We start from the raw sequence: 16,959 nt of genomic DNA, 5'->3' as shown, positions 1-16,959 counted from the left end.
TGCTTTAAATAAACAGATCTACGTATATGGACTAAAAACCCGATAAAATTAATACTTTTAATATTTCCCCTACCAAAACCCGTATCAGATCCTCAAAAATAAATAAAAATATCTTCGCATATAATATTTTAATATTAACTAATTCAAGGTTCCTGAAATATTTATAGTTTTATGATAACCACTACCTAAACCACAGTCTGATCCCTAAAAAAATTGGTTTCTACTACTTGTACTTATATTATCTTAACAGATTGGATCTAGTTGTAAATTATAATGTGTACCATCATTGTAAGTTTAGCAATCTGTGTTTGAATCATTTCCCCTACTAGAACTGATATATCATAATACAATATCATACCAATACCATTCAATCGATGAAGTACTGGAGGAGGGTGCGTTAGAACTGATCATGATACGTTTTGGGGGACCGCTGGGAACGGAAATGAGAGTGGTCAGCCGGGAACTCCTTTGACACGTCAATCACACTCGTAGCAGGTGAGAACCCCCATCAACTCCAGGCATCCACGGCACGGCACCCGCCGCAAATGCACGAAATGCTGTCGAAAATGCCATTCATAGGAAGGAAGTCTCCGCACCGAGGACCGAGTGGATTTTGCAACGGAAATTGTGGCCAGGCCATAAGGTAAACAAGCCAGGCCAGCAGGGCCTGCAGAATGTGGCCTTTGGGGGCTGTCCCAGGGTTCGCAGGGTGCAGGGGCCGGGGAGAGGGGGGCCAGCATTGTCTTGGTCATACTATTATTATGCCTTTTGGTCCAGCACTTGAACACACTTTCGAAAACTTGGATGGCACTCCAAAAAGCCAAGGGGAGAAGGCCAGAGCTCTCTCTCTCTCTCTCTGGCGCAGGCGCCGTGCGAGACTCGTGTAAAGCAGCAAAATTGTAATCGTAAAAAATATAAGCTATGCTTTCCTGCCCGGGCTGCATGAATATTTAAATGTGCAACAATTTACGATGCACACACGAAGGGTCGTAGGGCCATGCAGGGGGGCGGGGGGAAGGTTGCATGTGGGGGATTCCCGGGAAGGCAGGACTTTCGGAGTCATGTTTAATGCAGAGCTGCGCATGGGGCGCGGTGTTTTTGGCTCGGTTTTGGTATTCGAGCTCGGGCTCGAGGGTCTCACCTTGCTCGTGTGTGCCGCCGCTGTAAAATGCCTTGACACTTTCCACACGACCTTACCGCCGCCCATGGAGAGCACCACCACCCACCGTCTGTGTGCATTTGGCCCATAAGAATAGGACTTGTAGGACTCTCGAGGGCCGCACAATTGGCAAATTGATTCTTTGTCTAAGGGATTTGCACGGCTCGTGTTCCATCATGTTCCATCATGTCCCAGCATCCTCGCGTCCACGCCCCCTTATCAGCCACTCACACACACACGCCGCCCCCTCACCAACACCCACACACACGCACACAGCAGTTTTTTGGCACGAAAACCCACCGATTGACAGCGATTCTTCAAAGCCCGCAGCTTTTCGGCATCTTCCCGGTTGGCTCCAGCACTCGATTGTCAAGGTCCGCACTGCAGAGCGGCTGGCAAGCTGATTGCATTGGGCAATTTAATAACTTTAGCTTAAAACAAACACGGCCCGTGAGGAATTGATTGGCGAAGAACTGGTTGCGACTGAACCGGTTCCGCCGGGAACTAGAACTCCAGGGCTGCAGCGCCAAGGAGAGGAGCGGCTGGTGAACTCCGAACTGGTTCTTTGGCCGCCTTTTCAATTGATAAGTTTCTCAACCTTAAATAAGAACATACATTTAAAATAAAAACAATATGTTCTGAATAAAAAACAGCCGGTTATGGTTCATGTTTTTATTCATCAATCGTTAATTGAAAGGCCTTACTGGTTCCAGCTGAAAAATACCAGTTCAGTCAGCTTTTAACATTTTTTGTCGTTTTTCAAAATATGAAACCTGGTCTGTTTTACTTGCGCGGCAACTTTTGAAAAATGATTAGGATAGGAAATAGCAGTTTACAAATATTAAATAACTTACTTAGATAAGTATATAAGCTACTATTTTTATTTGACTTCAATTTAATTTTAAAAATAAGCAATATTATCTAAGCCACTTTGATATTCAATAATTTATATTTGTGCCGGCTTAGCAGATAAATTACTTGCAAATCCCTCCGAAATATGTATTAAATATTTTAATTAAAAATTAGGAAACATCGTAGTTTAATCAAATAAATATATTTTGTGACTTGTGTTTGTTGAGATAGTGCTTTCTCAACACTTTGAACTCCTTAATAACAGACAGATTTTTAATTAAATTCAAAATACTTATAAATGTTTACCTCCTCCTTTCTCTCTGGCAATATTTTGTATAGGCTTTTATTTGCTTGACTTATCTGCAAAGAGCAGTTGTTTTCCTTTGATAAATACCTACTGCAGGCCTGATAAATTTGCCAGAAAGTAAGATAATTCATTGCACACTGAATTGTTTCCGCTTGAGTGAAGTCCGCCAATATTTACGCAATACGCAAGTGCATAACGTTATTGTGGGATATTGCACACACGAAATTCGAGCACTTTGCTCTCATACCATTTATGGAATATCTTCTGCCATTCAGCAACCTTTTCTTACCGATTTCCTTATCGGAATTGAAAACATTCGCCTGTTATTGAAGGGATTTCCACTACGGAACCTTTATCAACTGGCCTTATCGCCATGCTCGTTCGCAGCCCATTGAATATTAGCATATTTTTCCCATTACCTCTCTTCGCGCGCCATTCGGCTTTATCTATTATTATTATTATTACCCCATGGCATTTGATAAACCCATTAGAATAAATTAAGATCTCCGCATTAATATGCCGGGCACACACAGGAGTCGCTCAGCCCGAGTCAAGGAAAACCCACACACGCACTCGCCGCACTCCCTGGCGGAATGGAAACCCGTAGGTGCGTAATCTTTAAATCAGCTCCGAAAAGGGGGCGGGCCGGTGGGTGGGGGCGGGGACATGGCCAATACCCAAACATAAACATCATCAATTACAAAACCCCGAGCGAAGAGCAGCGACATAAAGATAAGGTGCCACAGAAACAACAAGCCAACGGAGGGCCAACAAACACACAACATCAGCCAGGTGAAGAAAGAGCTGATGAAAATGAACTCGATGCGGCAATATTGCCACAGCCAACTGCAAAAGGATGAGCGGCAGCGACCACTGCAGGATGAGCAGCAAAAACAAGTGTTAATGATCAGAAGTAGGAGCAGTGGTCACTCGAAGAGGTTCCTTTGAGGTTCCACAAAAAAGATATAAAGATAAGGAGGTGTAAAAAGTTGTATTTGAAACTATCTACAAAGGCATTGTATCTTTTAAAAATAAATACATTATATAAGTAAATGTATTTACGCAATTAAGTTGTTATGTTATTTTAATTCAAAAAAGTAGTGTATGTCAAGCATTGTATCTTTTGTATGAGTAAGTAAGGATTGTAGGTTAATATATGACAGACTGGTAGGTAATCAAAACATTTGGAAATTAATTTTTTAAACATATCCTAGATACAATAAACGTGAAGTAACTCTTACAACCAAATGAATTGAGATCAAAACCTTCGAAAATATGCAAAATTTGAATATTATAATATTTTTACCTTAGCTTCGTATACAACATTAGTATATAAATTAGGATTATAAAACCTACATTTATCTTAGACTCCTGGACTACTTCCCCAACAACCACTTTACCCAAAACAGAAAAGGACAAATACGAGGAACTATACACAACTCACCTTAAGAAGTCGTAGGTCGTTGCTTTGCATTTGTTAGCTGCGTTGGTTGACAATAAAAACACACAAAGGGAACACGGCCAGCGGAGCAGGAGTAAAAAACAAAAATAAAAATAGGAGGGGGACAACAAAAGGGCGGGGAAAAGGCTCAGCCACTCAGGTGAAATCAAAATCAAATTCAACGCCAACGAGCCTCGTAGCCCCTTGTGTTCCTTGTGCCACATCCCCGAACCATACCCCTACCATACTCTGTGCCCCGTCTCTTTCTGCCCCGCTGGCCCCGTCTCTTTCCCGTCGCCGATCCCCGATCTCTGTCGCCGGGGATCGTCATCATTTGGACTTGCGACTGTCGCGCTTAATGCGTGTGGATGGACATGAACGTGTAGGATTCGAATTGACATTATAAAAACTGGTTTGCTGCCAATATATATTGCCGGTTACGCTACGTCCTACGTCCGAGGACCGACGTCCCACGCCTGCGTCCCTCGCCCAGGGACTTCCCTCGCTTTCTGCATGTACCTGCCTACTGGGATCTGATTCCTGTTTGTTGTTGTCCCTAGGATATTAACTGCCGCCCTGCCCCGGGGAAAAGTGCGCGCCAAAAAGATAAGGAGCGGCAGGGGGAGCCTCAACAATAGTAGCCTGCCATCCCAATGATCCGATAATGACAGTTGGTATTGTGTGGCAATCCAAAATGTCAGATTTGAGCATGTTAAATGGGCGCGGACAGTGAGGATCATATTAGGGCTGAGTTCGTAAAATATGACGGGTTACTTATGGTTATGGAAATCAATATTCCTCTCCGAAAGTGTTGGGTATTTATAGAACTAAGAGTTATTGATAATGGTCTTCGCTGTGCTTACACCCAGAGTTGACTCCTGTCTCAGGTTGAAAGTGATACTACCAGCTAGAGGGTATATATCTGGAAAGATAAAGACAGTAGGGGGAGCCTCATGACGTTAAAATGTCCGATATTGACAGTTGGTATTGCGGGGTAATCAAAAGATAGCTGATTTTTATGGTTAAACAAAGGTGAGTTGATGTTAAGATTATTTTATTGTCATAAACTGATAATTGGTTTGATCTATCCTTCTATTCCTTAAATAATAAAATCAAATACTAAAAGAAACCTTTAAGTGAAAGGTTCCATGTTAGTAAGCCCTTAGCAACTGTACTTGGCCCTCAGTCTGATGGATGGATGAGGCTCTGACACAGCATCATTAGAGGTCGGAACCCCCCTCTTTCCGCGCGATTCCCCAGCCCCTCCTGGCCTTTCTCTTTTCGCCTGATCATGTTATGGCATATTCGGTTAATGTAGTCAAATTACATTGCCTGGAAATGCATCTCGCAGCGCACAGGCGCATATTCGTTTACCATGCCTAAACTCCGGGCCCCCGATCTCGGATTCGAGCCGAAACCTGGCCCAAACCATGACCATGGCCCATATGGCCGGGGCAGAAGCAGCAGCAGCGGCAGCGGCGGCAATTAACTGCAAAATGTCATTAACCAGCGTCGTAGGTGAGAGGCCGAGAAGAAGAGACAGACTGACATATGACAGGCACATCAAGCAGTCAGCAAACCCGACCAAACCAACCGACCCAGCCCAGTAGAACCCGGTTCAGCATCACTAAAAACGCCCTCGCTCGGGCCAAGCCCCTCATCCACCCTCAATGCACTGGCGAAAATACTATACACGGTCTTAAAAATGATATAAATATATGAAAAGTACTGAATACCGCTTATCCATAAAGCAAGTGAGTTGTAATGGCTAATAATAAATTAGATGCAGTGAAAGATCATCAAATAACTGTATACATATTTTACCAAGTTATTAACGCTTTAATAACAGAGGGGCATTGTAGATGTATCTAAATTACACACGTCAGCTTGGTAATTTGTTTAGCAAATATTTACATTCATAGTTGGTAGATTGCAATAAAAGATGAAAAATATTCAAATATAGGTACTGTCTGTAAAGTAATCTTTAATATACTTGAACAGCGTGAATATAAATAAAGATTTTAACAACATAAGAAGAGAAGACAACTTATATTTAATGACCTTATAAGCCAATTTATGGTCAATAAAAAACGCGAAGGCCGGTAAGAGCTACTAGAATCTTTAATTTCGCGGCAAATTTACGCCAATCAGCTTATTATTAGGGGTCCAAAAAGGTTTTTATGTGTTATAGTTCAGCTTTATTTTAAAAACAAAACAAGAAAAGGACATTTTTCTGAGTGCATCCTCCCCTCCCTGATGCTCACTCCTTATGGCTTGTGTATTATGTTCCCTGGACGTTCCACCTTGGCATTAAACGCTTGATTAAATTTCACTACAAATGGGCTGGGCGGGGGGAAGTGCACACACCAGCAGACGCTACAGGGCTATATGTGCATATCCATTTATTATTGGAAAAAGGTCATCTCGGTTGCTGCGTCCATATGTTGCGTCCTGGACAGCTATCCGTCCAACCATCCATCTATCCATTCTGTATCTGGTATCGTGTATCGTGTATCTTGTATCTGGTATCTCGCAGCTGCTGCATGCTTTGACTGTCATCGCAATTAGAAAGCTCTGCTGATCTCTCACATGATTTGTTCTTTTTGTTTCTGCCAATAGCACTTGCATTTAATTTCCCATGAAACAAGTTCCCTTCCGGCGGAAGGCGAGGGGCTTGTCGGGGCGCAAAAAAAAGAACATGTAGAAAAAGATACAGCGAATTGTGGGGAAGCCTGAAAAGTGCGGCACAGCGAAACGCGGTGAGAAAATGTTTTGCATTATTTACATTTTTACTGCAGCCAGTTAGGTTCTCCGCTCCGTTTTGTTCCGACTCGTTTTGGCCATTACTCCGCTGCAGGACATCCGTCATCCGTTGCGCTTGCTTTGCTTTCCTGCCCGTTTTTTGGATCACTCTCGTGTTTTCGGTTCACTTCGGTTCGGTTTGGCTTGGTTTTATCGCTTGGCTTCCTGCCGCCTGCGAGCCGGGCCCTGCTGATGTTGCTCTCATTAACAAATTGTCAGGTGTTCTGGCCGCCTCAGTTATCCGTCATGCTTTGGTTAATCAGCTCAGAACGGATCCGCACAGAGCCCAAACGACCCAAGTCCAACTGAGAACGAGTGGATTCGTCGTCAAATGAAGTACAGAACATTGCACAAAAAGAAACTATCCCAAAAATCCAATACGAACCTTTTTTATATGAAGAAATACCCATTACTTGGGTTTTATATCTCATCTGCTATTATAAAGAACTTAAGATCCATAAAACTTTGTCATCAGAATGATCATTGGATCAATGGTAGTACTAACATCTCATTTATTAAAATAAAGAACTTAAGTTCCATTAAACCAGAATGATCATTATATCCCTGGTACAACAAAAGGCACTTAATACCTTTTTTTTAAATAAAGAAAGTGCTGTAAAGTGCAGTGTGCACCATCAAGAACATATGTTTGGTTAAGAGTCGACTGAAATCCAATATACCCATTGAATCCCCAAGTACCAGGTACAACAACTGCCGTTCAGAACACGCTTGCAATTCAACTGTGAAAGCACTTAAACGGAAAGTTTGTCGGCTTCCCGAAACTTCATCCCCTCCCCGGCCGGGACCACTTCTTCACCCTTTCTCGGCCGACTCTCCCTTTGTCTTGGCCATTTCCCTGACTGTTTACCTGTTGCTCGTAAACAAATGCCGCCTTAATCAATTCGTAAAACTGCTCAAACCTCAAGTGATAACAAACAAAGGCGAGACAAACGCTTGGATGTTTGGAAAGAAAGAAAGTCCCAGGCATCAGGTTCCCCACTCCGAGCCCTTTACCCACCCCCTTATCACCACTATTCATCGGATTTGTGGCCAAGACTCTTCTGATACCGGGATGCTCCATGCTTATTTTCTCACACAGGCGGCAAAACAAATAAATTCCGTTGCCTTTGGAGAATCGATTTTGAAAACCCAATCAAATCGAACAGCCTCCCTGCACTTGGGATCTAACCCTTTTCTGGTTTTGGATGCGGGTATATTGGTTATGAAATTTGGGGAAATGTTGGAAATCGTTGAAATACTTAATAATATATGTAGACTATAAGATTATGATATGAAAGTAGATAGATATAGATTTATGTAGTATAACCCTATCTTATATATTATAAATTATAATAATATATTATATAAAAAGTTTATATAATCTTTAACAAGACTTTTAATACCAATACAGATATATTATCTCTTTCAAGTTTATAGAGCTGTTTCTTTTCAGGTGGAATCGAGTTCCCTCACTTATGAAAAGGTATCCCAAGGTCGGCTTTACGAGTTTTCCCCAGTCGACTTCCAGCTTTTATTTACGACCACCAGGCGACTGATGGCCCGAAGATTTCCCATCCGCGCTCGTAATTAAATATCCAAATTGAGTGTAAGCAAATGCCGGCGACTTCTAGCCCCAATGCCAGCTATGCAGGGGTTGGAACTGAGTCCGGATCGGGATCGCGGCCGGGATCTTTATGTGGAGCTGTATCTGTTTGTGGCTGAAAATAGCGACGCATCCAAGTGAGGCATTTTGTGCAACACACGCCAAAACGGGAAGAAGAAGTCCCAGGGGTGGTGGTTATGAGGGGGGAGGTGGCACTGCATTTGCATGGGCTGTCTTTATGCACTTTCCCACCCCCCGGCCCCTCATCCACCCACTCCCTACTGCCTGCTCTTTCCTATTTCTGGCTCTTTGTTGCTGCTGCTTATGCAAACGCATGGGGCATGTCTCCCGCAACTGTAATGACTCCAACTCCTGCACTGAAATTTATGATCCAGTTTTCTTTTTGCTCCCAATTGAACCATATACAGCCCAGTTCAATGATCCCTGGACGGCGCACCACGGCATTACATCACTCCAATTGAACAAACATTTATGCAATATCGAAAGCAAGCACAGGCTAAAGCCTAAGTAGTACACCAAACAAACCTTCAAATCTTGCAATTAGCCAGGGTATGAATTCAAATTTTGATAAATATTAATTGATGATAAATGATCGGGGTTACAATCTCTAAGAGATCTTAACTTGAGCACTATTCTATTACATTTTTTATGAGTTTACCAACTTGTTTTAGGTTTTTAAATTTTATTACACTTTTCGTTATAAATTTATACAAAAATAAGTATACAAAGAAGTATAAATTATTATTTTTTATTGATTCAGTTTATTGTCTGTCATATATCACATGATCTTTAAAAATAAAAATTAATTAGATTGATATAACATATTAAGATCGTAAACTGTAAGTTTTTTTTTTTAAATATCATGATATGATACGTAAGAAATATATTATCATATCATATATATATAGGAATTTATTTTAACTGTTTAAATCATATCATATCTGATCTTAGAATTTAATGACTATACTTTTTCAAGAATAATAAAATTATTTAAATTGATTCAACATCTTGCATTTGTTTAGATCCAAAGATCGAAATTGGGATATGATACGATATGTATAAAATATATTGACAAATCATATTCTAGATATGAAAAAGATATATTTAGATATAATACCCAAACCCATCTTTGCTCGTTATATACATCTTAGCATAACTGGGCTAATATTTTAAGTTCCTGAACTGGGTACCCATTATTTTTCAGTGCATCGCCTCTACACATTTGGCTCCATCTGGCTGCTTTTAGTTTTTCTCCAATGGGCATAGACAATGAAAAACATTTTCCTGTCGCTGTCTCTGTTTTCGTGTCCCTTGTTGTTGTTGCTGATGTTCCTGTCCCTGACTCGCAGCCCCTGCCCCTCCGTTCCCCACCCCTGTCCTGGCTGCCCCCGCCCCCCACTTAACCCCCCGGTCGCCGCCCATCGAACATCAACATAAAATCCATGTGATGTCGATGACTTTTTTGTTTCGCCTGTTCGTTTTTGTTGTTTTCGTGCTCTATGCGTTTGTCGTTGTTGTTTCTTTTCTTTCGGGCTCCTCTCTCCCGCTCTCTCCGTCACTTACATATTCAAATGTGCATATGGTATCCACTCTCTCCGCCGTGTGGTTGCTGTTGTTGCTGGCGTTGCGTAGTCGCATGTGAATGCTCTCTAATCTCCTAATGTCGTTGAACCTTTCCTGTACTTACTTTTTATTGTGCCGTACTCGCCTTATTGTTATTATTATTTTCGCGACTCTCCTGCTTTTTGTTGCTGTTGTTGTTGCTGCGCGTTGTGTTTGCCTTTGCAGATTCGCTCGCCTGTTTGCTCCGCCCGCGGATCTTCCGCACAGATCCGCTCTCTGCTCTCGCGGATTACTTTATGTCATAGCGGACAACATCAACAACAACAACCGATGACAATGATAACAGCAGCAGCAAAAGCAAAGCATCAAAACAACAACTGACAAGGGCGGGGCGAAAAAGGGGGTTCCAAAAGCTCCCTTAAAATTTTGAAGCATACTTATTGTGTTTGATCCTAAATTGCACTTTACATAATTAAGTTTTTATATTCCAAAGAATTTGATAGATTAACTAGACAGTATTCGTTAATACAGTAAAAAATAAAACAGTAAATATATTAAAAATAGAAAATTATATCTGATAGATGTAAAAACCATTTCAGTAGCTCTCAGCATAATTTTATCAATAATAATAAATTGGTATAAGAAAAATGGTACCTCCTAAGTCGTTGAGGAAGATACGAAAGCATGCGATCATTTCATGAAAATTATATAAATCAAACATACTTGTTCTATCGCGAAACATAATATGTTTTGAATAGAGAGTCAACATTCTTTGAGATTATATTTCATAGTTCTCAAAATAGTTGTATAAAACTAATTTGGTTGTTCACCCCTAGCACCCCCCAAATCATTGATAAAAGTATGTTACCATGCGATCATTACTGGAATAGAAATATCAAAAATATATTTTGGAATAAAAAAAAAGCCCCCCTTAACTACGCCTTGACATCGCCCCTGACAAGTGCACACGTGCATTTCTGCCGCTGCCCCGGGGCAATTATTTCCAATTTAGCAAAACAACACAAGAGCAGCAGCAGCGTCGAGCATAAGAGCATAAGCATTCAAAGCTATAGATTGGGCCCCTGTCCGAGATCGGGGCTTGGCAGTTGGTTAGGGACCTGCTCCTATTGTCTTTCAGGCGGTTCAATGCCCGATGCGCAGATGCAGCAGCTCTAGCATCATTCTATAAAAGCACACTGAGAAAAAAGTATCCAAAATAATTAAGTATCTAAAATAACAAAATTACAATTTAAACTTATTGAACTAAGGATTTGCAATGGTTCCATTTCTTTTAAAGAAGCAGATTCATCTTTTATATATACCTTACAAATCTATATCATTAAAAATACATATATCTTTTCAAAAAATTATATTATTTAACAGTTCTAGCAACTATAGATGTTACTAATCGATTCCTCGTTTATACATACCTTACCTTTCATACCTATATCATTAGAAATACACATATCATTTCAGAGAATTATATTATTTAATAGTTCTATTGTTGTTATTAATCGATTCCTCGTTTATATAAAGACCTTACACACCTATATCATTTCAAAAAATTATATTTTTTAATAGTTCTATCAACTATAGTTGTTAGTAATCGATTCCTCGTTTATACACACCTTACCTTACAAACCTATATCATTTAAAATACATACATATATCATTTTCGAAAGTTATATTATTTAAAAGTTCTATTTTAGTTTTTAGTCGATTTCTCGTTTATATAAAGACCTTATATATCAATATCATTAAAAATACAAATATCATTTCAAAAAACTATATTCTTTAATAGTTCTATCAACCATAGTTGGTATTAATCGGAATCCTTCGATAATTAGTTTAGCTTTTCGTCTAAAAACAAGTGAATCAATCTCGATTTGTTCCGGTGCAGCCCCATCCCAAAGGCGATCCCCATCACCAGCTCGGTCATCACGGTAACTGAGGACTGAGGACTGGGGACTGGGGACTGGGCACTGGAGACCGAAGTCGAAAGACTGAGGCTGGGGTCAGGCCTGCTCCATGGTCCATGCAATTACTCCATGTACTTGGGACTGTAATAACACGGACGCGAACTGTACGTAAACTGGTTGCAGGATGCTGATGGCTGATGGCTGATGTGGCTGTGGCAACTTGGATGCTGGAGACCTGGAGCCGGGCAGCGACTTTCTAGCCGGTGTTATCTGTCTATATCTATCTAGGAAAACCAGTTATTGGGGGCCCAGGCTTGTTGCACGCCCATTTCTGCTGCTGCTCCTCCTCATCGGTTGTTAAGGCTAAAGTGGCCACAGTCGCCGTTGATCGGGGCAGGACTAGACCTGTTGCTGGTTGCTGATCGCCGATGTTGCTGTCTGCAACTGGCAACCAGCCACTTGCAACTCGCAACTCCCAACTGGATTTGCCGAAGGCTGTTGACTCCGTTGTTTTTCTATTGCCAGTTGGCAGCTCGGATCCAGGGGCTCTCGAGGCTCACGACTTCCTTCTTGGGCTCGCTAGCTGGGGATATTGGAAAAGAACTCGTACAGCTGCGGGTTCGTTGACTCCAAGTGGAGCTATTCTAATGCCCGGCAAACGTGTTTGGCAACTTGCAATCCCCTCTGGGGGAGTGGGGGAACTGGAAAATGCTTGTGGGAGTGGGTACACAGCTCGTACTCCTACTCCTATTCCAGGTCCAAGTCCCCCTCCTCCGATTTCCATTTCCACAGCAACTGGGAACATTCAGCCGGAGAAGTCATCGCCTTACTAATTGCCCGCCAGCGAATTGAAATTGAAATGAAATTCGCATTGAAGCGTTAAGGAAAATCAAATGAATTGCACACTGAAGCAAACTAAAGCGATCTAAAGGGAAGCGAACGGGGAAAACGGGTCGAGGTTTTCAGGCCATCGGTAAACTGGACTCCCTTGATAAGAAAATATCACATATTTAATGGAGGTTCTGGCTTACATAAGCAAACTCACCAAGGGTTTCGTTATATTTACCCAAGATTTATGTGGACTTGATAAGGTTGATTGAAAAATAATTATGTTTTTAATTCCCTTGCCAGCACTTACACTACATTATTATGATACGAACCCATATAAATTATCCAAAATCAGCTTTGCCTTATAATCTTGCTTATTGGAATCTTTGCTTTCTTTATGTAGGTTAATGACTTGAAAACTTGTATTTTGGTAATTAGGTGTTAACATTTGAGTTAGGAGAAGCGAGATAATAGGTAGAATTAAAGTAACTAATAGCTCTAAATAACAAGCTACTTAAGAGATTGATTGTCTACTGGTTTCTGGTTGATAAGTAGAACAAAAAGGTAAGAGCAATTCTTCATTCAAGAAATTAAATATAACCCATATTGTTATAAAGGTACTTACGATTTTTTTAAGCTGTTAAAATAAAGCACAGAAACCTTTAATAGTTTACCTTTTTCCTAAAAATTATTTTCAAAGACAGATTGTTCTATAAGCTTAAGCGGTAGGTAGAATATTTCTTAGGAATGCACTTTCCTCAGCACTCGTCCATTCACCTCATTACAAAATTCCTAAGAGAAATTCGGCTGTCCGTCAAGGCAAAACAACTTCATTGACACGGGCATAAATATCCATTTACGCCCATTTTTTGTGCCGATGATGGTTTTATTTCTCGAGCACCATCTGTTGCGATCCAGTGTGCCTGAAGGGCATAGGCAGGGCCTGTCGAAGTGCCCAAGTGGATCTGGATCTGGGCATGGCTCTGGGTCTGGGTCTGTCTATGGGTCCCGGGGCTGGCCTGTCCATCATCATCGATTGCGGAGCCCTGGGTTCCGAGTGTCGATTGTTGTTCTGGGGGCCAATCAGTCAGCGAGGCACTCAGCGGAGCGTGAATGGCAATTGCCGATATCCACACATTCAATTAATAAAATCAACAGGCACCTTATCGCAATCCCCGCGGACGCAAGGACATGGACATGTCATTAGCCAGGCTTCGGTTCAGTTGCTCCTCGGCGATGGCCGGGCCAAGAGTGGAGAGCTGGTCGCGATTCCTGCTCTTGTGGCTATATCGTTTTGCTAGGGGTCTGTCGCTGCTCTCCTCGAACCTGGACAGGGAGAAGCTGCAGCTGAAGTCCCCAAGGCAGGGCAGCAGCAATCGCATCCTCAGCATCCTGTGGCGCTGTCTGGTGGTTCTGATTTACACAGGAGTCTTGCCCTTGCTAACCGCATCTACCGTTGGCAAACGACTGGAGAGCTATGCGGATCTGTTTGCCGCGGTTCAGGCCATTTCGGTTTCCATTCTGGCCGTCATATCCTTTATCATCCAGGCCAAGGGAGAGAGCGAATTCCGGGAGGTGCTAAATAGATACTTATCCCTTTACCAGAGGATATGCCGGACTACGCGTTTGCAGCAGCTGTTCCCACCGAAATTTGTGGTTTTCTTTTTGCTAAAACTCTTTTTCACCCTATGCGGTTGCTTCCACGAACTGATACCTCTGCTGCAACTCGAACACTTTGAAAATACGGGCAGGATAGTGGCTGTAGTGTTCGGTATCTACATGTGGCTGGGGACGCTTTTCGTGTTGGACGCCTGCTTTCTGGGATTTTTGGTCTCTGGGATCCTGTACGAGCATATGGCTGCGAATATTATGGCCATGCTGAAGCGCATGGAGCCCATAGAGTCGCCGGAGGAAGGAAGTCGCTTGACCCACTACCGGCGGATGCGCCTCCTGTGCGACTTTGCGGATGAGTTGGACGAATGCGCCGCCATCTACAGTGAACTCTACGAGGTGACCATCTCCTTTCGCCGGATGTTGCAGTGGCAGATCCTCTTCTATGTCTACTACAACTTTATTAATATTTGCCTAATGCTGTACGAGTACATTCTGCACTATCTGAACGATGATGAAGTGGCCCTGGTTTCCTTGGTCATGGCCTCTGTGAAGTTGGCTAACCTGGTGTTGCTCATAATGTGTGCAGATTATACGGTGAGCGAGTCGCGGAAACCACAGAGATTGCCCCTGGAGATAGTCTGCAGCGATATGGACGAGCGCTGGGATAAGAGTGTATCTTAAAACTAATCACCTGTGACTTGTACATTTTTAAGTTTTTTACTTTTTTAGGTTGAAACTTTTCTCGGCCAGCTGCAAACCCAAAGACTGGAGATCAAAGTACTGGGCTTTTTTCATCTAAACAATGAGTTCATCCTGCTCATCCTATCTGCCATTATATCGTACCTTTTTATCCTTCTCCAGTTTGGCATTACAGGTGGCTTTGAGGCATCCGAGGATATTAAAAATCAATTTGATTAATCTCGTCTTGTTGTTAAAAATAGTAAATATGTTAATTATTCCTAACTTTCCCAACACCCTCACCTAGGAACTATGTATCTCTGCTCACCTTTTAGTTAACCCCTGCCTTCGGAGTTCACCTGAACCGCCCTGAGTTCATTATCGTTCATTATATCTCATACCACAAGACATTCTGATACAATTTTCGGAGTGCCTCTGAGATGAGCTCGTTAAGCGACCAACAAAAAATTAAAGAAATGGGAATGAGCAACGAAAAAATTGAAATTTCACGTCTGACACGGTGTAATTATCATAGCTCCTCCACCTCCTGTACGCCCGCTACTCAAATCCCACACCCATTACTCCCACTACACTGAAAGAAATATTATACTACAAAGAATTTCAGAAGTTTGTGAAAAAATTAAATGTTAGTTTTGCACATACCTTGTATTTATATGATCTTTAGAAAGTTTTTATGATTCCGAAAAATGGTATGGTATCAAATAATAATAAAAGACAGGATTTTTGAAAGCTTAAATATTTTTTAATTGGATTTTTTAAGGCGAAACCATCAGAGTACGCCCCTTGCCGTCCCCACCCACAGTTCATTCCATCACTTGATCGTCATCGCCATCGTCTCGACCCGAGTCTTTGATTATTTTGGGCGTCAGCGGAGCGTAACGCGCTTGTCACGCCTATTATATATGTAGAGTAGACATACCCATGCGGAGGGGTTAGAGTGGAGGCATCTGAACCCGGGATTCGATCCCAACTGACCCGTGGGTGCGACGGTGGCGAAATGGAAACAAAGCAAACACAACGGCAGACATACGCGCCTTGGCCTGCAACTGAATTAATTTCCGAGCTCTCTGCTCCGCTGCACACGCTGTTTTTTTTCGCCAGAGATATATGTATATTCCAGATTGGAGGTGGGGATCTTCCAATTCCTGACACTGACGAGAGCACATTCAAATTTTTCGCTTGTTTTTGCGCCCATTTGGAGCCGCAGAGCTGGCCAAAAGCTCTGGCCAAGCCATGCATATTTCCGGCCCGTCGGGCTGGGCTGCGATCTGATCACCGGATCCACCACGGCCACTCAGGAACCCAGAACCCATTCCCGGGAGCTGAGCACCGTTCCCGTTTCGCTGATTTCCTGCCGTTCGCAACATTTCAGGTATTTTGCAATGTAATTAGTTCGGAAGCTCCGCCACCGGCACCGGCACAGGCACTGCGATTGAGTCGGGAGTGGTTAGGCTCTGGGAGTGGGGATCTGGCCCAGCACTTTGGAGACCCAGCTGGGAGCCGGAGCTGCGGCATTGTCGAGATGCCGCCGCCAGTTGAAAGATGCCGCCGCCAAAGAGTCGCGCTGCATGTACCACCCAATGCCCCCTCCGCCCACTTTTGTCTTTGAGCATTTGTACACATGTAACTAGTGACGCAGTCAACGCTCATTGCTTCTGCACAGAGAGCTAGTATGAACTAACAGATACCTATTCAATTGTCCTAGATTAGTATTTTAACCAAAAACGTTCCATGTTATATGAGCCTTGTTATTTAGACTTAAAGATCTTTCCCAGAAATGTTAACTTGAATTTTCTATCGTTTGATAAAATACAAAAATATGGGAAACAACATAGTTTAACTAACTAATACCTATTAAATTATCAAAGATTATCTATTTATTTTAAATTTCATATAAGATATGTTATTATACATTTTTAATAGATGGTAATTTTAAGCATTCTTATCACTTTGATTTTCAGATTTTTCTCAGAAATTTTCACATTAATAAAAAATTTGGTAAAAAAATATTATTTAAAAAAATATTCTTCCTAAAAGGATCTTTAACATCTATGATAGATCTTTAATAAGTTGGCCTACCCTGTTCCGAATTCTTTCCTTCAACAAGCAATTTGCTTCGGTAACTTCAAGTGGACTGCAATCATAAGAGGT

General features: G+C 42.0%; 2 protein-coding genes across 6 annotated transcripts in view; one reads left to right on the top strand and one right to left on the bottom strand.

Annotated features, from left to right (window-relative positions):
- Positions 1-1,645, bottom strand: part of LOC108031484 (peripheral plasma membrane protein CASK) — a 40,494-nt gene extending 38,849 nt beyond the window's left edge. For all 5 annotated transcript variants that reach the window (XM_017104960.3, XM_017104962.3, XM_017104961.3 and 2 more), the window contains exon 1: positions 1,460-1,645. The gene's annotated coding sequence lies outside the window, so the exon portion shown is untranslated. The remainder of the gene's footprint in view (positions 1-1,459) is intronic.
- A 6,552-nt stretch (positions 1,646-8,197) lies between these two features.
- On the top strand, positions 8,198-15,516 carry LOC108031019 (gustatory receptor for bitter taste 93a). Its single transcript, XM_017104219.2, has 4 exons — positions 8,198-8,301; positions 13,394-13,604; positions 13,654-14,781; positions 14,839-15,516. Exons 1-4 carry the CDS (start codon positions 8,198-8,200, stop codon positions 15,025-15,027), a joined length of 1,632 nt encoding a protein of 543 aa, XP_016959708.2. The 3' UTR covers positions 15,028-15,516.
- The last annotated feature ends 1,443 nt before the right edge of the window (positions 15,517-16,959 follow it).

This window comes from Drosophila biarmipes, chromosome 3R (genome assembly GCF_025231255.1).
Source record: "Drosophila biarmipes strain raj3 chromosome 3R, RU_DBia_V1.1, whole genome shotgun sequence".
Taxonomy (NCBI): domain Eukaryota; kingdom Metazoa; phylum Arthropoda; class Insecta; order Diptera; family Drosophilidae; genus Drosophila; species Drosophila biarmipes.
This window is presented reverse-complemented; position numbering and strand designations above follow the sequence as displayed.

Bases quoted from the DNA above. Each gene is read 5' to 3' on its own strand.
- LOC108031019 (XM_017104219.2), top strand. From the start codon at position 8,198: ATGCCAGCTATGCAGGGGTTGGAACTGAGTCCGGATCGGGATCGCGGC. The intron at 13,605-13,653 runs GTGAATGGCAAT...TAAAATCAACAG, and splicing joins AGCGAGGCACTCAGCGGAGC to GCACCTTATCGCAATCCCCG. The intron at 14,782-14,838 runs GTATCTTAAAAC...TTACTTTTTTAG, and splicing joins ACGAGCGCTGGGATAAGAGT to GTTGAAACTTTTCTCGGCCA.